This window comes from Saimiri boliviensis, chromosome 15, assembly GCF_048565385.1.
Source record: "Saimiri boliviensis isolate mSaiBol1 chromosome 15, mSaiBol1.pri, whole genome shotgun sequence".
Lineage (NCBI taxonomy): Eukaryota > Metazoa > Chordata > Mammalia > Primates > Cebidae > Saimiri > Saimiri boliviensis.
Genome location: NC_133463.1, coordinates 26,721,653 through 26,746,432, shown reverse-complemented (window position 1 = coordinate 26,746,432; position 24,780 = coordinate 26,721,653). Strand labels below are relative to the sequence as shown.

Below are 24,780 nucleotides of genomic sequence, written 5' to 3'. Positions count from 1 at the left end.
GCACCTTATAGAAGGTGCTTACACTTCTATAGGTGTTTACACTGATATCATAAATCAGTACTGGTAGCTGGTGTGCTGGCTGATGCCTGTAATCCTAGCACTTTGGGAGGCTGAGGAGGGCGGATCACTTGAGGTCAGGAGTTCAAGACTACCCTGGCCAACATGGCAAAACCCCATCTCAACTAAAAATATACAAAAATTAACTGTGTGAGGTGATAGGCACCTGTAATCACAGCTACTCAGGAGGCTGAGTCAGGAGAATTGCTTGAACCAGGCGTGTGGAGATTGCAGTGAGCTGAGATCACACCACTGCACTCCAGCCTAGGTGCAGAGCAAGATTCCATCTCTAAATAAATAAATAAATAAATAAATAAATAAAATTAAATAAATCAGTACTAGCTACAGAAGAAGATCCCAAAAATGTAGTGAAAACTGCTGTGTTGAATAATCTTCTCCCACAGGATTTGCAGGTGTTCATTGGCACCATGTCTGTCAGTGGAAACATATCTGTTGCTTCTCTTCAGGAGAACGATGTCTTCATGACCCTGATAGATATTTCTGTTCCTGTATATGCCTTTGTAAATAGACACTCACCTAGAATGAGTAGTAATTTATAATGATGAAATAGCAAAGAATTTGGATCTAATTTATATTATGACCTATTTACCCCCAGTATGAGAATGGGAAGGTTCCAGACTTCATCAGTTGCTTTCTGGTGAAATGCAAAAATTGCTAGTTGGATAACATTTCCATTTATGTATAATAGTTCCTGATCCCATTTGCTTAAAGTGTAACTTCTGAAATACTTCTGTGTTACACTGTACCCTGTACTGGTCTAGCGGACCAGGCCCTGCTCCCTTCAAAATAGAGAAAAAGGGGGAAAAATGACATGGTGTCTGTATTTAAGCAAACTAGAATATAGCTGGGGAGAAAGTGTACAGCAGTTTATCCTCAGGCTGGGGAAAGGAGATCACAGAGAGGCCAGGCCAGCTTTGTCTGTATGGGCTGCACTTGTTCCAGAGAGAGCACTTGAGGGGGGCTTTGAAGGACCCTGACAGCATGTGAGGAGACCTTAAACAAAATTGTTGAAATGAGAATGGTAATTCAAGGTAAGTTTTAAAATCAGACCTTACCTTCCCATGTGGTTCCAGCCCTGCTGGAAAGATATATAGGCAGAACTGACAACCATTCTCTTGGGGGTCACAGGGAACCTGTCTGATCCCAGCTTGCCTAGAAGAAAAGGACATACATCCATTATTTGTGATGGGGTGAGATGAGACTGAACCTCAGACACTCACAGCCTCCTTGACCTTGAGCCTCCTTGGCCTTGACCAGGCAGCCTCCCCTGGCACTGCACAGCCACCGCCCATGGCATGCCATCTGCTGCCTCCTTTTATGTGCCCACAGGCCCTTTACTCTTTTTGTCTGTGAATTCCTTCTTATCCATCAGGAAAGGACTTGCCTTCTCTAGGAAACTATTTTCCCTGATCCGCAGTCTCCCTACCCCACAGGCACACCTTAAGTTTCCTTTCTCAGTGCCCCCATAACACTGGGCCTTGTTTATTACCCAACTTCGATAATGTTTTTTACATTCACTGTCTTTCTGTGTAAAATTATTTTCCTGTGGCTCTAGTGGGTGTTCCCTGAGGTCAGAAATTGTATTTTTTCCACCTTTGTCACTGCAGTGCCTCTGACGGTAGACATCCTCAATAAAACTGAGTGCATTCTCAAACAGAGAACTAGGGTTTACTCCTGTGCTTCCGGGCATTTGCTTTTGCTTTTAATTAGCCCCATCCTCAGCTTGTTAGTTTTCAAGGTAGAGTTGGAGAAACTAAGATCTCACAGTGTTAGAGTTTCTCATGAAACAGGAAGTGGGGAGACATTGGAAGTGTATGGCAGAGAGGAGGGCCTGATGAAAAGGCATTTTAGGAAATGTAGTTAATAGGCTAAATGGTTGAAGAGAGAAATGGGTCTGAGAGACCATGATTACTCATATTTCTGCCCTTTCTGTATTACAGTTTTTTAAAAAAAATTGAGGTAGAATTCATGTACATAAAATTAAGGCATACAATGCAGTGGCAATTTGTACACGTGCCATCTTGGGCAGTTATCACTTTCTAGTTCCAAAACATTGCTGTCACCTCAAAAGGAAGCCCTGGACTCAGTAAACAGCCACTCCCCATACTCCTTTCCCCCAGCCCTGGCAACCACCAATCTGTGTTGCGTCTCTATGAGTTTATCTGCTCTGGATGTTTCATCTAAATGGAATCATACATGACCTTTTGTGTCGGGCTTTTTTCACTTAAGAGTAATGTTTTCAGGGTTCATGGCACAGCAGGGATCAATACTTCATTTCTTTTTATGACTAACATTCCATTATATGCACATATATATCACATCTTGTTTATCCATTCACCAGTTGATGGACATTGGGTCATTTCCACCTTTTGGCTATTGGGAACAGTGCTGCTGTGAACATTCATGGACAAGTTTCTGTTTGCATACTTGTTCTCAGTTCCTTTTGGTATATGCCTAGGAGTGGAATTGTTGGGTGATTCTGTGTTTAACTTTTTGAAGATTGTATTATATTTGTTATATGTACTCAAGAAGGTTCATTGACTTTTAAGTAATTGACTTTTAAGACTCATTTTTTTTTAAATGGAATGGTTCTTATTGATATTTTGTTGATGAGGAGGCTTTTTATATACAATAACTGTTTAAAATTTTTCACTATTCCTTATTTGTGAATCCCATATTTATGCTTGCTTTCCCATCTATTCCAATTCATTATGGAAAATTAAGCAGCAGCCACCTTTTTTTTTTAAATTTAAACATCTGTGTTTATTTTGTTTCTGTTGTCCATTAACCATATTCCTCTCTTCCTCTCCAGGAATCTTATATGTTAAATTTCCCTGCATATACTTATTTATTCCCTGGCAACACATCATCTCTTTTCAGCTGCTTCTTCCTTCCTCTCTACTGGTAATACAAGTTTTGCTTGAAAATTCTTTTTTTCTGAAACTTCTTTTTCTTCTGCAATTCTGGGTGGTTATACATTAACTTTCTAATTTATTTTTTAACATCCGTAAGATTAAATTATTATAACCAAAGATCACTACTGAAATTTAAGTTTAAGAAACTATAAGGAAAGTATACGTATTACATTTGTCTATTTATAAATACAAAATTCTTCACACAAAAAGTATGTGAGACTAGAGTTAACTAACTTAAATTTATTCTACTAATTGCCAGTAAACCATTTCAGTCTTAGGAAGCAGTTGTTTTTGCCCAGATTTGTTCAAAAGACATAATTTTTAATTTTATTTTTAAATCTATGACATTTTGTATGTTTAAAACAATGAAAAAGTGATCACTGAGGCTATCAATCTAAATTTTATATGGCCATAAGTAAATGTCATTAATAAAAAAGTCCTTGTAGTAGAATCTAGTGTCTTATTTTTTCACCTTTCTTCATTTGAAAAGAGAATAAATAAATGGGGCCAGGTGCGATGGCTCATGCCTGTAATCTCAGCACTTTGGGAGGCTGAGATCATCTGAGGTTAGAAGTTCGAGACCAGCCTGGCCAACATGGTGAAACCTTGTCTCTACTAAAAATATGAAAATTAGCCAGGTGTGGTGGTGCATGCTTGTAATCTCAGCTACTTGGGAGGCTGAGGCAGGAGACTCACTTGAACCCAGGAGGCAGAGTTTGCAGTGAGCCGAGATTGTCTCACTGTACTCCAGCCTGGGTGACACGAGTGAGACTCCATCTCAAAAACAACACAAACAAATGAACAAAAGAATAAACTGATAATTATAGAGATGAAAAAAATACAGAGCAAGAAAGAGAATCTTAACCACATGTAAATGTTTTGAGAAAAAGCATTCTTCACATGACAGTGAGCCCTTAGCAGTGTTGGCAGCCAGTCTTGTACATCTGTTGCCAGCCACAGTGGTTGGTAATGTGGTTATCATAATGTACAGTTTGGGCATAGAAATTCTAAAATACTTCTGATCATTCTCAAGAGTAATACATTATCAATTTAGTAATGATATTAAATGTTACAGGAGACATTTCTTTTAGGCCTCCTAAATTTTAGTTTTATTAATATATTTAAATTTCTCAAAAATAAAATTTTGGGTATACATTAATTTTTTTTAACAAATTAAAAATGTCTTAATTTTTTTGTTTTGATTAAAAATAGTCTAAGTTGCGTCATTTATGGCAACTTGTAAAACTCTTTTTGAAAACAGTTTACATGAACAGAAAATAGCTCAGGATTACATGTTTTCTACCAGGAAGTACATAGTTGCATAGCATTTGTAAATTTTATTCTTAATCTGACCTTCAGTAATATAAAAAGTAAACTAAATGATAAACAGAAAATTCATTTTCTCTTTAGACTATCAAGAATTTTAATGGAGCTAGATGGACCAAATTGGCGGGAGAAGCTGTCACCCATTCCTGCTGTGCCTGCTTCTGTGCCACTGAAAGCTTGGCATCCGGCAACAGAGATGATCTCGAACCAAGCAGGAAGTTCCAGCAGCCATCACCAGCAGGACGTCACAGGTGGGGGACACCTACACTCATTTCTTCTGAAGGTTACCTTGAGCTGTGTGTGTACTTTCACAGTAAAGCAGAGATAAGAGCATGAATTCTAGAATCAGTCCTAGGTTTAAATGAAGTCCCTGTTCTCCATCTTTTATTTTTTTATTTTTATTATTATTATTTTGAGACAGGGTCTTTCTCTGTTGCCTAGCCTGGAGTGCAGTGGTGCGATCTTGGCTCACTGCAGGCAGCCTCTGCTTCCTGGGTTCAAGCAATTCTCCTACCTCAGCCTCCTGAGTCACTGGGATTACAGGCATGTACCACCACACCTGGCTAATTTTCATGGTTTTTTTTTTTTGGTTTTTTTTGTTTTTTTTTTAAGTAGAGACAGGGTTTCACTATGTTGGCTAGGCTGGTCTCAAACTCCTGACCTCAAATGATCTGTCTGCCTTGGCCTCCCAAAGTGCTGGAATTATGTTCTCCCTCTTTAATACTATATGGTCTTAAGAAATTGCTATATACCTCCGGTGTCCTATGAGTATACATGTAAAAGGGTTTTTTTTTTTTTTTTTTTTTTTGAGACAGGATCTTGTTTTGTTGCCCAGCCTGGGGTGCAGTGATGCAACCTTGGCTCACTGCAGCCTTGACCTCTTGGGCTCAGGCAATCCTCCCTCCTGAGTAGCTGGGACTACAAGTGTGTGCCACGATGCCTGGCTAGTTTTGTTGTTGTTGTTTTTTTTAATAGAGATGGGATCTCATTATGTTGCCCAGGCTAGTCTCGAATTCCTGGGCTCAAGTAATCCTTCTCCCTCGACCTCTGAAAGTGCTGGGGTTAATAGGTGTGAGTAGCCTAGCCTGTGTGAGATCTTTTGAAACATGAAATATTCTCTGATTTGAAATAAAAGATGAAAAATTAATATTTTATACAATTTGTGCAGAGGGACAAATAAGATTATTGTTTACATTCTGAGTTTGTATTATAAATTTAGGGGGCTGGGCATGGTGCCTCTTGGAAGTAATCCCAGTAGCTTGGGAGGCCATGGCAAGAGGATCACTTAAGGCCAACAGTTCAAGACCAGCCTGTGCAATAAGGCAAGACCCCATCTCTACCCAAAAAAACAAACAAACAAACAAAAAACTGGCTGGGTACAGTGGCTCACACCTGTAATCCCAGCACTTTGAGAGGCTGAGGCAAGCAGATCACCTGAGCTCAGGAGTTTGAGACCAGCCTGGGCAACATGCTAAAACCCATCTCTACTAAAAATACAAAAACTAGCTGGACATGGTCCCAGCTACTTGGGAGGCTGAGGTGAGAGAATGGCTTAAGCTCAGGAGGCAGAGGTTGCAGTGAGCCGAAACCATGCCTCTGCACTCTAGCCTGGGCAGCAGAGGCAGACCCTATCTCAAATAATAATAATAATAATAATAATAATAATAATAATAAATTTATCAGAAGATTTTAAGATTGCAAAATTTAAAGGTATATTTTAAATTTTAATTTATGGATTTTTATTACATATCAAATTATTCCATAGGATAAACTTATTACCTAGGTTTCAAACTTTAAATTTTAATATTTTGTGTATGTTTGAAAACTTTGGTGGTAAGTAACAGAAAATCTGTTGATGTAAAGTATAAGGGACAGTCTTGGCTCACGTCACTGAAAGGGCCCAGACAGGCTGTAATCAGGCACAGCTCATCAAGACGTAGGCTGTAGCAGGAAACAATAGAACTGTAGCAGTTTTAGGCTTTACATCTGCATCAGTGTTCAGAGAGAGAGAGAAACCATTGCTTTTGGTGGCATTAATTTAAGTATGAGGAAGTGCATTGCCCCAAAGCCCAGATTTTTAATTCTGTTATTCTGTTCAACTGAATTGGGCCATGTGCCCATTCCTGAATCAGGCTCTTTGATGAGGAAATGCCCCGTGCACTGATTGGCTTAGACCTGGGGTTCTGATCAGTGAGGTCAGCCTCCCCTGAACACGTGGTCTGAATAGGAGAGGGGTGATAGCTGAATGAATATTGAGGTCCTGGAAATAGATTCTGAGCAGGGTGTCAGCCATGTTCACTGCAAAATAATAGGGATAGTCTGTAATTATGGTAATAAACAGTTCAGACTCTGATTACAGATAACAGAGAGCCCAATTTGAAATGTCTCAAGTAAGCAAAAAGCTGTTTATGGCCACTTATTATGGACAAGTCCACAGGTGGAGTAGCTGCAGGGATGGCTGGATTCAGGACTCAGAGACTCCAGCTCTCCATCTTGGCCTCTTCCTTTCTCTGTTGGCTCCATTCTCACACCATCCTGTTTCATCACAGGATGGCAAAATTGCTCCTCCTTTGAGCCTTAAATCCCACAGGAAAGAGCAAGAATTACTTTATAAGAATCTTTCAAGAACATTTGATCAGCTCTCATAGACTCATCCTTGACCAATTGGATTATTGTGGCCATAGGACCATGATGTGCTGATTAATCAAATGATTATCTCAAAGGTTAGGGCTGGAGTAAGGTTTGCTTCACTTAAACCAAAGGAGCAGAGAATGGAAGAGATGTGATTTCCCAAGGAAATTTGGGGTGTTGGATAGATGTACGCTCAGGCTTTAAGAGGCATGTTCACTATTCCCAAAATAGTTGCCGAGCAGAACACTGTGGATATTTGTGTCCGATTTCATTGACTGATTCTGTTGCATCCAAGCTTAACCAAAGTTCTGAAGTGCTCCTGTACCATTGTAAAAGCGCTGCGTAAGGCAGCATAGATCAAGATGACAGAAAACACTGTGAGGGTTGCAAATGCACATGTGCAGCCTTATTGGAGACTCTGCCTCTTGTCATATAGTCGCCTGAGCCCTGGTAGCATTGTTTGCTTGATTCTACCATCTCAAAGGCAGTTCTGGCCTCTGTTACTGTCTCTAGAATCCCAGTAGAGAAAAGGTATGCCAATATGGATCAAATGACAGAATTATTACTTCTGTCATATTTTCTAGTTAGAAAATAATAGTACTGTATCATAATTATATAATTATTTTTACCTTTAGTCTGTCATTTTAATTGTCTACAAAATTTGTTCCATTTAGATTTTAGCTCTGCATGCTATATGATCAAATTAATTTGCAATAGAAGATTTACTTATAACTGCACTTAAGATTTTGTAGAGGTGCTTGTACAAAGACTTCCTCTTTTTTTTTATTTTTATTTTTTGTCCTATAGATGAAAAAACATTTAAAGCCCTTAAGGAAGAAGGAAATCAATGTGTAAATGATAAAAACTATGAAGATGCCCTCAGTAAATACAGCGAATGCTTAAAAATTAATAATAAGGAATGTGCCATATATACAAACAGGCAAGTTCTTTGTAACTTTATATATTTCTTATGTTAATAGTTTTGATTATTAAAAATATTTTAAAGAATATTAAGTAATTGCCAAAGTTTTTTGTGATGGTTCTAGGAATTTCTATAGCAAGCTGTCCTAACCAAGTGTTTCTGAAAGGGGTGAGGCTATGGGAGTTCTAGAGAGACTGGAAGCTTGAGGTGTGGGTGGGATGAGAGGTCTGAGAGTCTGTGCTACCAGGTTCCCAAAGGCGACTGTGGCTGCTTTGGATTGTGCAGCTCTGATTCGGCATTTCCTGGCTGGCCGGCCTCACTGCAGTTAGCTGGGTCTGAGCATTGTCCAGCGTGGAAGGAGCAGGAATCAATGGCCTTTCAAAATAGTGTCTTATGGAGACTGCCCTTTTCCTTCTGAAGTGCTGCAGGAAGGCTCCAGCATCTTTTAATAGTGTGCAGCAAGAATGGACAGATTGTTGCTCAGATACCATCTTTACCATGTAGTAAAACATGCATATATAGGCTGGGCATGATGGCCCATGCTTATAATCCCAGTACTTTGGGAGGCTGAGGTGGGCAGATCACCTGAGGTCGGGAGTTCGAGACCAGCCTGACCAACATGGATAAATCCCTTCTTTACTACAAATGCAAAATTAGCCAGGCATGGAGGTGCATGCCGGTAATCCCAGCTACTCAGGAGGCTGAGGCAGGAGAATCACTTGAACCTGGGAGGCAGGGGTTGTGGTGAGCTGAGATTGTGCCATTGCACTCCAGCCTGGGTAACAAGAGTGAAACTCCATCTCAAGAAACAAAAAAGATACCTATATAGAATATGGTGATAGAATATTAGACAAAAGATGTCACTAAATCCAACAAATGTTTTCCTGCCCTTCTCCTGTTCAGCCTGTGCAGGATCGGGCGCTATTGGCCATTCAGTTTTCTGTGAAGCCTCCTCCTCTTGGCTGCAGAGGAGGAGGCAGGCAGTTCATTGCCTGGTTCTCATCCTCTCCCTTTCCTTCTGTAGGCTTTTCTTTCCCTGGAATTCTCTTAAGTTCTGAGGGTTTAGGTCCCTTTTCCTTCCTCCCTACTCTAGAGACCATTTTATCCTCTCCCTAGCACCACGTACCGCCTTACAATGATGTCTCCCAAATCTCTTGTCTTCTGAGCTCCAGACTGAAGTACTTCCTGTCTCTTCTGCACTCAGGGTTGGACATCATCCCCGACCTCTCTCTTCTAGTCAGCAAGCTTAGATGTTCCTACCTTCTAAATCCCAAATCCATCTTCAGGGTGACCTTTTCTGTCTCCCTGCCACCACCCCCTATCATTCCCTTGCTCTGGGCCACCGTCATCTCCTCCTAAATGTCCGCAGCACCTTCATGGTGTCCTTGCACAGCTTTGTTCCCTCTTCTCTCATTCTCCAAGCTGTAGCCAGAGGGACTGTCGAAAACATGGCAAACATGTCTGCCCCTATTAAAAACCCTTCGTCGGACTTGCATTCTCAATGCTCAGTTTATAAAGCTCAGCCTCCTTGCCATGACTTACAAGGCCCTTTGTGATCTGGCCTGCCTGCTCTTCCAGCCTCATTCCTGCATTCCAGCCATGTGGAACTCTTCTTAGTTCTTCAAGAACACCATATTCTCTTGTACTGTAGGTCTGTGCACTCACTGTGTCCTTGGCCTCCACTCTCCCCTACCTCTGTCTGAACTCTCTCAACCCACTGTGTTTGCATCAGATGTCACTTCCTCTAGGAAGTCTTCCCTGCCTGCTCTGCCCCTTGTCTCAGCCCCACTGCATCTGATATAGTTATCAGCATGTGCTCCCAGAGTACTTTGCACAGATTTGATTGTGTTCGCTTGTTTTAATAGTCTGTCTCTTCCACTTGACTGCATCCTCCTTGAGGGCTGTGACTGTATTTTGTTTGTGGTTGTATCCCCGGTGCCATAATTGAATCAAATGTTATAATGGAAACCACTGTGGTATAGAAACAGACTTATTGAGCTATTTTCTGATTTTTCTTAGCTGTCTAAACTTATAGATATCCTGTCTTTATCTTTCATAATACTGAGTTCTGTTGCATTATGCCAGAGCTCTCTGTTACTTGAAGCTGTGCCAGTTTGAAGCGGCAAAGCAGGACTGTGATCAGGCACTTCAGCTAGATGACGGGAACGTGAAAGCGTGCTATAGACGAGCTCTGGCTCATAAAGGACTCAAGGTGAGGACATCTTCATTTTAATGCATGAACTTCAGTTCTGAACAAATCAAATATTTTTCACACACATAAATCTCCAGATCTTGGGATGGGATTGGGGTTATCCTGGGATTTAATCCTAGTATTATACTAACCAGTTCTAAAACCTTGATATAGGCCTCAGATTTCACCCCTAATTATAATGCGAAAGTAGATCACTTCCAAGATTCTTTCCAGCTCAAAAATGATGATTTGTTCTCTAGTTTTCTGAGGAATATTATTAGTTACAGTAGGTTCATTTTAAGGTACAGGAAGACTTGGTACTGAATTACCGAAAGCTAGCAGTAATGCCTCAGTTCCTCCAGCAAGGATTGGAGTTGGAGGTTGGGTGGGGGAAGGCATCGGAATGGAGGATGGTTCACCCAGCGGAAGTTCAGAGAGACACATCGGAGACTTGAAAGCTTATAGCGATCTGGGCCTTTAGCCGGCTGATGGTCACTGTAAGTCTGTAGAATGACATTCTTCTCTAAGAAAACCACACCATTAGTTTAAAAGAAAGTAGATATTGTATAATTATACTTTTCATCATGCCGATTCTTCTGCATGGAAATCCTGATGAATGAATGTTCATATTTATAGAAAATAACATCACAAGAAAAAACCAGAACGTACTGGAAAATGGTATTTCCTGAAATAATTTTTAAAACTCAGTTTTATTAAGGTATAATACAATGACGTTCATACATTATAAATGTGCAGGTCATTGCCTTTTGATATGTGCATATCCTCTTGTAGCCACTATCCCAATCAAGATAAAGAACATTTTCTTCCAAAGATGGTGTGTGCTAAAAGTAAAAAAAGTTTTCATCTTTCTAGAAAGTTCTCTGCACCCCTGTACAAAAAAAAATCTCCCTCTCTCCACCCCTACCCTCAGGCAGCCATTCATGTGATTTCTATCACTATAGATTTAGTTTTGATTCTTTGGGACATTACCATAAATTATATAGAATGGACTCTACTGTTTGGCTTCTTTCAGCATAACCTGAGATTTGTTTATACTGTGTGGTTACCAGGAGCTGTTCCTTTGTATCACCGCGCTGTATGACTGTATCACAATTTGTGTATATATTCCCAGCCGATGACACTTAGGTTGTTTCCAGTTTGGGGCTGTTAGGAATAAAGCCGCTGTGACACTCTTGTGCACATTTTTTATAGATAGACTTATTTACAAACTGTAGAGCTGGAGGCCAGTGGAGTGCCCTGCCATTAGGAGTGGGACAGAGGGAGATGATCAGATCCTGAGGGGCTTAGTAGGCCATGCTGAGGAGGCTGGACTTGATTCTGAAGGCGATGGAGCCTCCAGAGCTGGGTCAATGGTGGCATAATGGATTGGATTTGGGGACCTCATGGAAGGTTGATCAGAGGGGCCCAGCATGAGGAGAAAGGTAAGTGAGAGATCACCAAGGTGAGAGGCAGGTACCTGAAGGAAAATAATGTCCAAGGGAAGAGAGAAATATGTTAACTGCTGTGGTTGCTGTAACAAAGCGCCACAGACTGGGTGGCCTGAACAACAGAAATCTATTCTGGAGGCTGGAAGTCTCAGCTCACGGTTTAACAGGGGTGGTTTCTTCAGAGCCCTCTGTCTCTGACTTACGGATTCTGTCCTCTCCCTATGTCTCCATATGGCCTTCCGTGTGTGTGTGTGTGTGTGTGTGTGTGTACACGCGCGCGTGCGCCCCCGCATGTGCACGTGCACCCCCACATGTGCTCAAATCTTATCTTTTTATTAAGACACAGGAAGGGCGTCTTTCTTGGACTAGGAAGGGCCTACTGATTTTAACTTGATTACCTCTTTCAAGGACCTATCTCCAAATAATGGTTACATTTTGAGGTACTGGAGGTTAGAACTTCAACACAGGAATTTCTGGGGGGACATAGTGATGGAGGGGATGTCTCCCAGGTTCTGGCTGGGTGGCTGAGAGGAGCAGTGTGATAATGGGAAGCCTTCAGGACAGGGGAAGCTTGGGGGTGGGGAGAGGATTGTTTTGACTGATTGAATCTGAGATAGTTGTTTTAATTCCATGCCTGTCACTGAAAGGGAATTATCTGGGTTCTGCAAGGAGAAGAGTAGTCATGTTGTTGCAGAGTTTAGCAAATGAGAACCACTGGGTGCACTGAAATGGCCAGCTTTTCCAGATCTTAGATCCACTCCAGCTGCAGTGCAGTCATGCCTGCATGTCCTGCCGGGACCCCCATGCTGCCCTGTGACCTCCCCGCTCCATGCTGATGAAGCCACACAGTGTCCATGTAACCCAAACACATGCCTCCCGCCACCCGCCTTTTTTGGTTAGCAACACACTCACTTGTAAACCTCATGTAAACTTTTCCCAGATGGTATGTGGCACCAGATATTAAGAGACTCCTTCAAAATGTACTCACCTCTTTGAGCTTAGTACATTTGGTAAATGAGGATCTGCGTGACACTTAAGTTTACAAATCGTTAAACTCTTGGAGTACGGTTACTTCTTAGTGGCTGCCTGACTCTCTCAACCTGGTGAACTGACAAAAGGTCAGAAGCTGCACCTAATGAAAGACTGGACTTTAATACTTCCTTGGACTCTTCTATTTCCTTGGAATGAATTCCAGAAATTGTATTCTGATGCACAAAGATAATCCAATCCAAAATTGAGTAATCCTATCCTAGTAGATTATGAGGCTGGTAGCTTATAGCTTGATTTGGTGTCTAGTAATTTGAGGTATGTGCTGAGTGAATTTAATTTCAGAATCTTAAAAACTGTTTAAGAGAGACAGGGTCTCGCTATGTTGGCCAGGGTTGGTGTTAAACTCCTGGCCTCAAGCGATCCTCCTACTTTGGCCCCTCAAAATGCTAGGATTACAGATGTGAGCCACCATGCTTGGCCTAATTTCAGGATCTTCAAAGGCTACAACTGCTTATAGAATGTGTCAGAACTCACGCCCAGACCTGTTTGCCCAGTGTGACTGCAATAAGGAAGTGGCACAGGGGCTCACAGTAGCAGATGCCCTGCCTTTAGTTCCCAGCTCAACACTATGCTTTCCTCAGATCTTTTGTTTTCTGACTTTAATAGTGATTTTTAATGGAGCCAGCTTTGAACAATATGAGCTTTCTTTAATGTACAGCTGTTCTTTGTAAGAAAAGATCACTGAATGTTTTGCTTTTATTTACAATTTATTTCTCTTATTGATTGCCAGTCATGTGCGAGGTGTTAGGAATATAGAGGTGAATAAAGGCATGGTGCCTACTTAGGGAATTTACACTTAATAGAGGAAGCTGCAAGATCCACCCAAAAGAGGATGCTGTAGAGGAGGATACATACAATTGTTAGGTATCAATATAAATATCAAAAGAATATCTTGTAAAGTAACTATTGCTTTTATGGTTTCATCAAGTCTATTAATGTTAAATACTGTCACAAACACGTGATTATAATACATTCTTTTTAAAAGGCCTAATAGGGTTGTTAGCAACTTTTAATGCCTTCTTCCTTTTGTTAAAGCCACATTTTCTGATTTGCTGTTGTTTGTTGTTTATTTTGAGACAGAGTCTTGCTCTGTCACTCAGGTTGGAGGGCAGTGACATCATCTTGTCAGGTTGGAGTGCAGTGGCATCATCTTGGCTCGCTGCAACCTCCACCTCACTAGTTCAAGCGATTCTCCTGCCTCAGCCTCCCAAGTAGCTGGGACTACAGATGTGCACCACCACACCTGGCTAATTTTTGTATTTTTAGTAGAGACAGGGTTTACCTGCATTGGCCAGGCTGGTCTCAAACTCCTGGCCTCATGTGATCCACCCGCCTTGACCTCCCAAAGTGCTGGGACACACTTTCTCTTTGTATAAGCTCTGTTCCTCCCTCTACACTGCATGGCTGGATTCTCTTCAGGTCTTGACTTCTCTGACCACTGTGGCTGTAGAAAAAGGAGGCTCCGTCATTAGTATCCATCTCAACCTTTAGGTTTTTTCATGGCATCAATGACAGTCTGTAATTATTTATTCATTTGTTTACATGTTTTTAATTGCTTCCCCCCATAGGAAGTAAGCATCCATAAATGCAAGGCCTGTGTCCTTCCTGCTGCGGTCTTTTAGCTCCTGGCACATGGACATGCTCAGAGACCATCTGCGAAGTGAATGAGCCCCGCCCCCCCTTAGCTGCCTCCTTGCCCAATTCTGTCTCCACCCTTGCTGCTGTTCTGCCCTCTCTTCATGCTTGTCTGCAGTGCTAACACTTGTCAACGTGTATTTCTTGTTTTCTTATATCTCTTCCAACCAGTCAGGCTGCTCTTTAGGCAGAGACTTTCCAGAGTCACGAAAATGATCCTATTGACACCAGGGGTGTTGAGCTTCCATTTCCAAGGCTGTGGGGCTCACAGGTCTCTATTTCCAGCCCTTTCCCTTGAGTGCCACACCGTGTAATCATCCACCTTCTGGTCATTGCTGCCATGACCATCCCAGAGATCCCTTCTTTAGGCCTCAGTTTCTTCATTTTTAAAATGGGAACTATTGTTAATATTTATAGGGCTGCTGTGAGAGTAAAGTAATACTTGTAAAATGCTCAGAATGGTTAAGAATTAGCTTTTATTACTTGCTCAACTTGGCTGCTCCATTCCCTTGCCTTTCAGTATGGTTCCTGGCTTACAACACTTAGAATATAAATACAGTGTCATTTTTTTCCCCCTAGTAGGTTCACTGGTGTAGGACAGTGGTATCTGGAGATTTGTTATACTTTATAAATAATTTACATTTATAAATTAGAGCAGATATAAGGTTGTCTCTTTAAATATGTCCCTTTGGCTCTGGTGTGTTGCTATGGGGGAGGGGAAAGGCATGTGGGATTACAGCTAGTCCCCAGGAATGTCACATAATCACTAGCTCAGCTTATCTGTGCTCAGCCTCTTGTGCACGCAGTTACTCATGTGTCATGAATACTTAGAGGTTACACACCCTTGCAATTCTTTGCCTCCTCACAGTTTGGTTTAATCAAAACATGGGTCTAGTCTGTAGTTTAGAACATAGTGAGTGACAGCACACTGGCTTTGGGGCATCTGTCTCTGCTACCAGATTCAGCGGTCATGTCTTGCTAGATTCCCTTTCTTTCCCCTCTCCTTTTTGAAAGTATTGTCTGACTCATGGAAGATTAAATGTTGACTCTAGCCAATTCTGAACAGCAGACAACCTGGAAGGAGTTTATGGAACAAAAGTATGATCGTAACTACGATTTGCATAGTCCTTTACAGCTTTAAGCCACTTACTATTTACTCATTTACTTCTGGATACAGCCTTGGGAACATTTGAATAGAGCTTTTGTTACCCTTATGTTAAAGATGAGATGACTGAAGCCCAGAAAGGGCAAGTAGGGTCTTAAGTTTCATTGCTAGTAGGTGCTAATACAAGGATGGGTTCATTCTTTCGTTTATTCATTCAGCAAGCAACAAGTGCTTGCCATGTATTAGGAACTGGTAAGGTTGTGGTGATAAAGAATTTAACTCCAGATCCTGTGCTTTTTTGAAATCTCTAGAAGATGTTCACTGTGTTATGGGTTATAATATTTGAGCTGCATGCTCACCCCATAGGCCCACTTTATAAGAGTGGTACTAATGTGGATCCTGCACACGTACTGCACAACTCACTTCATCAACCTCACTCCCAGTCAGGTTACTCTAGGCTCCTTCTATTTATGAAAGTTATTTTCTCTGTCTTCCTACTTACAGAATTATCAGAAAAGTTTAATTGATCTCAATAAAGTTCTCCTACTAGACCCAAGTATTATTGAGGCAAAGATGGAACTGGAAGAAGTAACTAGACTCCTTAATCTTAAGGATAAGACCGCATCATTCAACAAAGAAAAGGAGAGAAGGAAAATTGAGATTCAAGAGGTATTTGTATTTGATTTTCTTAGAAAGTACTCTTTTGGGGACCTTCGTCTGGATTCTAAGGTCATATTCCTATGAGTTCTAAAACATTTTAAATTTTGTGTTTTCATTCTGATGATCAGTGCCAAAATTTTAACCAGCAACAAAACATCTCCTTTGCAATGATAATTAGCCATTGTATTTCCCAACGTGGGTCCACGGATGGTAATGGGAGTCTCCGCGTTACTGGAGTTCTTCCTTTCTTTGGCTTCCATCTGTACTGCTCCCACTCCAGAGTACACTGGGAACCGATGGCCACTGACTTTGCTCCAGGGTAGACCTGGAGACTCCTGACGGGACTGATATAGTTACAGGGGCCCTGCAAGCCTCACCTCGTAGAGATTTTCCAGATTGATTCAGACCTTTTTAGCACTCTATGACTGCCTCATCAGAGATCTCCAACTACCTCAGGATCAAACTGCCTTTGTGATTCAGATAACTAAAATGTTTTTCTTTGCCTAACATTAGGGAAGAATGTCAGGCTGTGAATCCCTGTACATTCATGAATGCTAATACTCCATCGATAATCTTACATTTCCACCAAGAATAAAAGGCTAATATGTAAGAGAAGCTAAGAAAGTTTTTTTTTTTTTTTCCTCTTTAAAGAAGGAAGAAAAACCTGTTTTAGGAGAATTCAGTGTAAGCTCATTTCTCTGTTAAAATGTATTGTGAAAAAGAGATAAAATTGACATAGGCCTTTATCCAAGTTGTATTAATGGAACATTCTAAAAATTAAATTTTGTTGTCATAGTTTCAATGTCAAGTAATGTTTTAAACTTTTATGAATTGGATCTTTTACCCTAAAATTTCTCTTCCTAAAAGAAATTACAAATTTTTCACTTGGAACTGGACTACAATACAGTCTACTTGTAGTTCTCAATTCTCATGCTGACAAACGTACTTAGGATGTGTGTGGTGACTGTAGTTTAGTGTCACAGTGCGTTTTTTTCCTCATGAAGGTGAATGAAGGCAGTGAGGAGGAGCCTGGAAGACCTGCAGGGGAGGTCTCCACAGGATGCCTAGATTCTGAGAAGAAAAACAAAAGCAGTGGGTCACCAGAAGACCCTGAGAAACTTCTGATAGCCAAGCCTAATAATGCCTATGAATTTGGTCAGATTTTAAACACTCTCAGTACCAGGAAGGATAAAGAAGCCTGTGCACATCTTTTAGCCGTCACTGCACCAGAAGATCTGCCGATGTTGTTAAGTAACAAACTTGAAGGGGATACATTCCTCCTCCTCGTTCAGTCTCTGAAAAATTATCTTATTGAAAAAGATCCCTCATTGGTGTATCAGCATCTTTTCTATCTGAGTAAAGCAGAAAGGTTTAAGGTAAGCGGCTAAGTATTTTATTAATAGAGATTGGTTTTATTAGGGTGTCTGTAACTTAAACATGTTATTTATGCTAACATCATTTTTTTTTCTTCTTTTAGATGACGTTGACACTAATTAGCAAGGGCCAAAAGGAGCTAATTGAGCAGCTGTTTGAGGACCTTTCAGGCACACCAAACCACCATTTTACTTTAGAAGAACTACAGGCCCTAAAAAGGCAGTATGAGCTTTAAATCAAGATTGTTGTTAGATTTCTTCCATGCATGTGTGTGTGCCAGTAATGCTAATGAGATGGTATTGTAACAGAGTTGCATGGATAAAACCTGGCTTAGAAAAGATCTTTTGGCCTGGACTGTAAAACATTCTACTTATTTTTATATGTAGAACATGTATATTCTACAATCTGCTTTTTATTAGTTGTAAATATTTTCTTAATGTACCAGAGCCAAATAAGTATATTTGGAACTTGTTTAAAATACATTTTAATTTATAATATACATATTATTTTGATTACGTGTTAAAATTTTGAGTTAAAGTTACATTTCTTTGGGCAAGGAAGGAGTCCTCTTAAGTTTGATAGAAATGAATTTCTTTAACATTCTTTTTTAAAAATGGAAGTCATTAACAGTGATTATTATATCACATATCCATCCTGCTAAGACACATAAATCCCATTTTGTACTAGTACTTGCAGATTACAATCAGTTAAAATGAAATGCAACACTGAACTCTGTAACATGAAATGATTACTAAATAAATTGTTTATTAATTGAGAGCTGTAAGAGGAACTTATTTTTTCTAATATGGAAGCATTGCCTAATAATTAACAAAAATTGCCAAAAATTTTTACCATGTTTTACTAGATTTTAAAAAGCTACTTTTATATAGTGCTTATATAAGCAAAAAAAAAAAAAAATGTATTAAAGCAAACTAAGCCTGCATTTATATCTGAATCATTACCCCTATATTTTACCAAAGATGTGAATGTCCCCCTTCCCCCTTTTTTGTTTTCTGCTTTTATGACTGTATTTATTCCTTTACTGTAGAAGAACATGAAGAACTAATATATGTTGAAAGCTCCTTTGCTAACTGGGTTAAAGTGAGGGAATTTCAGTCTCTATCAGTGTACTGCCATTTATTCCTGCGGTCTGTAATCAGTTTCCCCTTTCTGGAGCATTTTCTTATTCACTTAGAAGTGAAGATGAAAGTTAATATCATGTTTACTATTCCCATATTATTTAATATTTTATAGTTATAGAATATTTTAACTCATCTTGGGTAAACAGTACCTCTCAAACTGTGTCATTTTTCTTTGAAACTGCTTTCTTTGTTCATAAGTGAAACATCTATAATGGGACTTTAGTTTTCAAACAAAATTTCTCCTTTTTAATGTTATTAAATTTTTATAAAGTAAATGGTGGATTGTGTTAGAAATGTATCCTACGTATGCAGTTTACTTAGAGAGATGGCACCACTCTTTTCCTATACGTAGCAACCTGAGAGAACTTTAGAGACACAAGGGAACTTTCTCTTCTGGTACCTGACACAGTGATGTTAATAACTGCAGGTGATTTTGTTGAGCTTTGTGCTAGGCACTGTGTGTCATTTATCCCACATTGTCTCATTTAATCTTCACAGCTCTGCTACAGATGAGGAAACAATGGAACAGAAGGTTGTATAAATTGATGAAGATTTACAGATGCTGCAAGTGGTCTCTTCAAGATCCAAACCTGGGCAGTCTATCTATTGAGTTCATATACTCTGTTCAGGAGCCTATTCCTTAACAGTTACAGATGAGTAAATGCAGTTTAGTGAATATAAATTTCCAGTTTTGGTACACCAATAGAGGTAGTTATAGTGATAACACAGAGCAAAAGGAATGCCCAGGCCTGCCTGAGAGAGGGTTAGGAAAGGTTTCATGGGGCCCAGAAGTGCCACAACTGTGGTATGTCATTTGGATAAGAGAAAAGGAGGTGCCAGGCAGAGGAAACAAGATGCAAGGGCATCAAGGTGCACACTGAAGGTGCAGGTTGAATGAAAGTGTGCAGTCACTTGGCATTTTCAGAGAACTGCATAATCTTAATATTACTAGAACATGTGGTTTGTGTGACAGCTGGATAGAACAGAAAATTGCATGCTGCATATAACATGGCAGAAAATATCAGAATTTTAATTGTACTCTGGCATTACCACTCTTAACTAATACCTAGTTTTCTTCCCCTTCTGGGCATACACCAGACTGTATTTTTCAGCCTCTTTGTGATTGTTTTGGGCCACGTGACCACTTCTGCCAGTAGGGTTTAGGTAAAAGTGATGTGTCGCTTCTGAGCCAAAGTACTCAAGACCTGGCCCCAAACCCTCCCTGATCTTTTCCCTTGCTACAGTGACCCACAAGGCTTCATGTTGCAGACAGTGCAGTTACAAGATGATGGTGGCTCCATCAGCCTGGTTCTTTGAATGCTGATCAAGGCAGGGTTCTGCCAGTCCCCACTGGACATACAGAATGAGCAAGCATATGCTTTTTTTTGTTAAGCCACTGAGATTTTTATTGTTTGTAACTATATCCAAACACTTAACCTCTCAGTCTGCTTCTGTATTTCATCTTTCTTCAGCCTATAAATCTTTCCTGAGCTTCGACCTGTAAAGCCAACTTCAAACTGTTCATTTCTACACATATGTCTCACAGATACTGCAAATAAGCATGCCCTAAATGGAGCTCTCTGTTTCTAATAGTTAGGCTTCACTTATCCCATAGTTCCACAAAGGGTACCAGCATTCACACTGGCCTAAGAAACCTGGGCTTCTAAACTTTTCTTGCTCTCAATCCCCACATGTAATATTTCATCCTGGCAGACATTTCATTACACAAACATGGTACACTCACCCAAGAATATCTGCTTTTGCACAGGATGTCTTACCACTGTTTTGGTGTTTTTGAGTTTACTTGTCTGACATAAAATATCTGGTTCAGTTCTACTTCCCATAGTGCTCAGCAAAATGCCTGGCATAATAGATTCAATAAGTATTCACTGAATGAATGATGTCTTGGTAATTTTATAATTACATTTGTGGGTACATGTATTACCTAAAGTATTTTAGTGGAATGTCAGCACTTGTTATATCTAATTGTTTTGCTGTAAATCATGCATCTGAAAGGAGAAAAGTCTCAAAAGTAATTCTGTACAGAGTGTGGGTTATTTAATCATCAGAGCTTAATTCCTGCCTTAGGGACTTTATAAGCAAACTCTCTAGACAAAAGGGTGAAAGATAAAATATTAAAACAGAAAAGGAAAAGAAAGAAACTAAAAGCCCTTGAACTAAAACTATGTGACAATTATTTACTAGGTGCAAAACATCTGAGCAAATCACAATTACTCTGGGCTTAAGATTGCTTATTTTTGAATGTTAAGTAAATATCATTTGGGCTGACAGGTTTGTTGTAAAATAACATGAAAATACTTCCTACACTGCACACGATGTAAGAGACTATTACTATTTCTGGCTTGTGGGCAATATGAAAGTTCCCTGTGTACAGATCTTGAATGTAGGATTCCACACCTCCTATGTCCAGCCTCTTAATGTCTGGCCTCTGGAGTTGTTACCACGTGCTCCCATGGTCACCCTCAGCCTCTTGACCTTAACTGAAGTTAACAGACCATCCCACAGGACTGCTCCAATCAGCTTCCCCTCCTGACTCATCACCAGATCCCCCGCCTCCAACTGTTCTCTCCCTGAAAGTAGTCTTTCCCCTCCTTTCTAATGCTGACCCCTGATCTGATCCCTTCCTTTTCTTCTAGGACTTCCCTCTGAGAATAATACCTTCTCTTTCATGTCTGCAATATCTCCCTTTTCATTGCTGCCACCCTGTTAACCTAACCTACGCGGCTATTCCTCACCTAAAAAGTCCTTCTTAACTTCCAAGCTTCCATCTTTCCCTGTATCATTGCTTTAAAAAATGGGTAACTTTCTGTTTACAAGAAAAAATGAAAAATAAAATAATTCTCTGTTTTCCCCATCTCTCATTGATTTGAAGGAATTTTGGCTTTTGCCTCCCATCACTATTTAAACCCCTCTCAACAACCTTGATCAAACCCAGCAGCTTTTTCTTAGTCATAGACTTGTATTACCTTGTAGCCTGGAGAGAATTGTTACAGATTATTTCATCTAAATCCTTTCACTCATATTGAAGCCCAAATAAGAACACACCTAGGGATATTGTGGATTGTGAAATGCCAAGAGCCTGTGACTTGTTTGGCCCTTTTGCTATCTGGGATTTGAGGGAAAAGATGAAATTTGGAAGGCAAAGAAGGCAAACCTTAAGGACAGCTATGATATTGAGTCTAGACAAGCTATTATATTTCTGAACTGCTCAGACTGAGCCATAATCTAATCCAGGCAAATTCAGAGAGTGCCTCCTTCATGAGCAAGATCTTAAAATGAAAAGTCCTCTACAAGATGAGAATGCAAAGTGATGGATGTACTGAGAATTTCATATTTGTCAGGAAAGCTTCAAAGACCTGGAGCCTTAAGTTTAACCTTTTCATTTCCACTTCTTATGCATCTTGGTGAAAACTCCCTTTATCCTACCAAGTGTGGTACCCACTAGCAATAGTATACTATGCATTAAAGGTCTCCCAGGAAGAAGTTCAGAAGGCTCGATTCTATGTTGTGCGCAGGAATTAAGCATGAGTTATAATGGCACAGCATGATCTTTAAGAGATTTCAGATATATTTTCTTATATTTTCCTAAAACACATGGGTTTTGCTCTCTAGGAAGAGAATAGAGCAAGTGTGCACTTGGAATTTGTTTTACTTTCCTATTAGCCCGTAGGTACCACTCAGACCAAAAGGACCCCCTAAAAACTGATGTGCAAGTCACAGAATTCGCCTGAGCTCTAGCAAGGGATGTCTATAAGGAGAAATCTAGCTCTAGAATACTGTGAATTTTGTCACATTTATAGGTTTTCTGCTTGTTTTTAGAGACAGGACCTTGGCTCTGTTGCCCAGGCTGGTGTGCAGTGGCATAATTATGGCTCACTGCAGCATCAATCTCTTGGACTCAAGCAATCTTTCTGCCTTGGCCTCCTGAATAGCTGGGTACACCACCATGCCTTTTTTTTCTTTTCTTTTTTTTTTTTTTTTTTTTTTTTAAGTAAAGACAGGGTTTCATCATGTTGCTCAAGCTGGTCTCAAACTCCTGGCCTCAAGCGATCCTCCTGCTTCAGCCTCCCCAAGTGCTAGGATTACAGGCATGAGCCGCTGCAACCAGCCGAGTTTATAGGTTTTGATGCCTTTTGCCAGAAATCAAAAGTGGCTGAAAGTTAATTGATCTCAGAAAAATCAATGAAAAGCAAGAGACTGTAACTCTCAGCAACCCTCCTTTTTCTCTGGGAAACTGCTTTAAGAGCACAGACTTTGGCATCAGATACACCTGGAATCAAATCCCAACCCTACTTAGGAGCTGTATGACCTTGCAGTCTTCCGGTTCCTTGTCTGCAAAATGGGTTATCTTCTTACCATTTGGGGTTGCTGGTTTATGTGGTTCATGTAGAATGCCTTCTGTTATTTGATAAGCACCTTATCTTTCCTTCCATGTATATAATTGCTTTCTTTTAAGTATAACAACTTCACCTATGTTATTAGAAAAATGCAAGAAACCTCTTTTCAAATAGTATGGACACCTTAATAGATATTTACTGGAGAAGAGGCACACATTAAAATACCTCCAGTAGAAATATTAATATATAGAGAAGTGGCTAGTCTTGGACTTCTGGTGCCGTCTCCTGGAAATTAGTCATGGTACAACAGCCAAGAGGTTAACCCACAACCTAAGCTACAACAGAGAATCTGTTTGCAATAGCAAGCATCTCTTTATTTTCCAATCTGTCATTGTTTTGAGGATGAACCAATACACAAATAGTTGTACGTCCAGAGTCTGGTACAGGCTAATGGATGCTTAGTAAAGGTTGCTGAATGAATGAATCCAGAAGACATTGCCCCATTGGTGTTCTTGTTTCCAGAGTTCACATTAGGAAGTTCCTATTATTGAAATGTTTACAATGATACCCTAAATATTTCAAACAGTTGTTCTTGAAATGTCTGCACAGTCACTTGAGAATCTTACAGGGGTTTGGAAATATAAAAATATCTCATAATGCTTAGGGAAGTTAGAATTTATGATCTACTAGCACAGAAGCTGATGATGCAATAATTAACATCTGAATTGCATGAGCATTGCAGTGAATGACACTATGATCCTCTGAATAAGTACTGTGGGGGATAAACTTTTAAAAAGATAGCCCCTGCTTTTTTTTTTTTTTTTTTTTTTTTTTTTTTTTTTTTTCTGAGACGGAGTTTCGCTCTTGTTACCCAGGCTGGAGTGCAATGGCGCGATCTCGGCTCACCGCAACCTCCGCCTCCTGGGTTCAGGCAATTCTCCTGCCTCAGCCTCCTGAGTAGCTGGGATTATAGGCACGAGCCACCATGCCCAGCTAATTTTTTGTATGTTTAGTAGAGACGGGGTTTCACCATGTTGACCAGGTTGGTCTCGATCTCTCGACCTTGTGATCCACCCGCCTCGGCCTCCCAAAGTGCTGGGATTACAGGCTTGAGCCACCGCGCCCGGCCAGCCCCTGCTTTTAATGAGCTCATACTTCATTTGGAAAAAAACTGGCAATAACATCAAGTGCAAGACAATGAGGTAGTGACACATGCTGACCCTTGGATGAACTTTGAAAGTAGTAAGTGAAAGAAGCGGGACACAAAAGGCCACATTTTATTATGCCATTTATCTGAAATGTCTGGAATGGACAAAGCCATATAGTAAATTAGTAGTTGCCAGAAACTGAGAGAAAGAGGGAATGGGAACTGACTACTGATGGGAAAGGGTTTCTTTCATGATGGGGTGATGAAAATGTTCTGGAGTCAGCTATTAGTTGTGCACCCTTGTAAAAACACTGAATTGTACACTTTAAAATGCAAATTTTATAGTATGTGAACTGTATCTCAGTTTTGAAAAATGAATGAAGTGGTTGGGGGGAAGCAAATCACCCAAGGTAGTGAATAACTTAGAGGCAAACTCTGGGGTTTTCCAATCAATCCTGATATGGCCACTTACTTGAGTGTTTCAAGAACTTACCAGGAGGAATAAAAACTAAGGAAGACTGAAAAGACAAACTACTCCACCCCGTGATTGGAAACAAGGTAAAGATGTTCTCTTACCATTCCTATTTAACATTGCACTGGAGGTTGAAGTTAGTGCAGTAAGGGGTTAAAATGTTATAAAAGGCATCCAGATTGGAAAAGAAGTAAACTGTCTTTATTTGCAGACACAATTATCTATGTAGAAAAGCATATAGTGGCTCACACCTGTAATCCTGACACTTTGAGATGCTGGGGCAGAGAGATCATCTGAGGTCAGGAGTTCAAGACCAGCCTGGCCAA

General features: G+C 40.3%; 1 protein-coding gene across 4 annotated transcripts in view; it reads left to right on the top strand.

Annotated features, from left to right (window-relative positions):
- SPAG1 (sperm associated antigen 1) overlaps positions 1 to 18,110 on the top strand; it is a 75,909-nt gene extending 57,799 nt beyond the window's left edge. For all 4 annotated transcript variants that reach the window (XM_039464883.2, XM_074386803.1, XM_074386805.1 and 1 more), the window contains 6 exons: positions 4,404 to 4,570; positions 7,758 to 7,890; positions 9,958 to 10,084; positions 15,806 to 15,970; positions 16,966 to 17,337; positions 17,439 to 18,110. In XM_039464883.2, coding sequence (XP_039320817.1) covers positions 4,404 to 4,570; positions 7,758 to 7,890; positions 9,958 to 10,084; positions 15,806 to 15,970; positions 16,966 to 17,337; positions 17,439 to 17,570 — 1,096 coding nt within the window. In that variant the 3' untranslated portion in view covers positions 17,571 to 18,110. The remainder of the gene's footprint in view (positions 1 to 4,403; positions 4,571 to 7,757; positions 7,891 to 9,957; positions 10,085 to 15,805; positions 15,971 to 16,965; positions 17,338 to 17,438) is intronic.
- Positions 18,111 to 24,780: the final 6,670 nt, after the last annotated feature.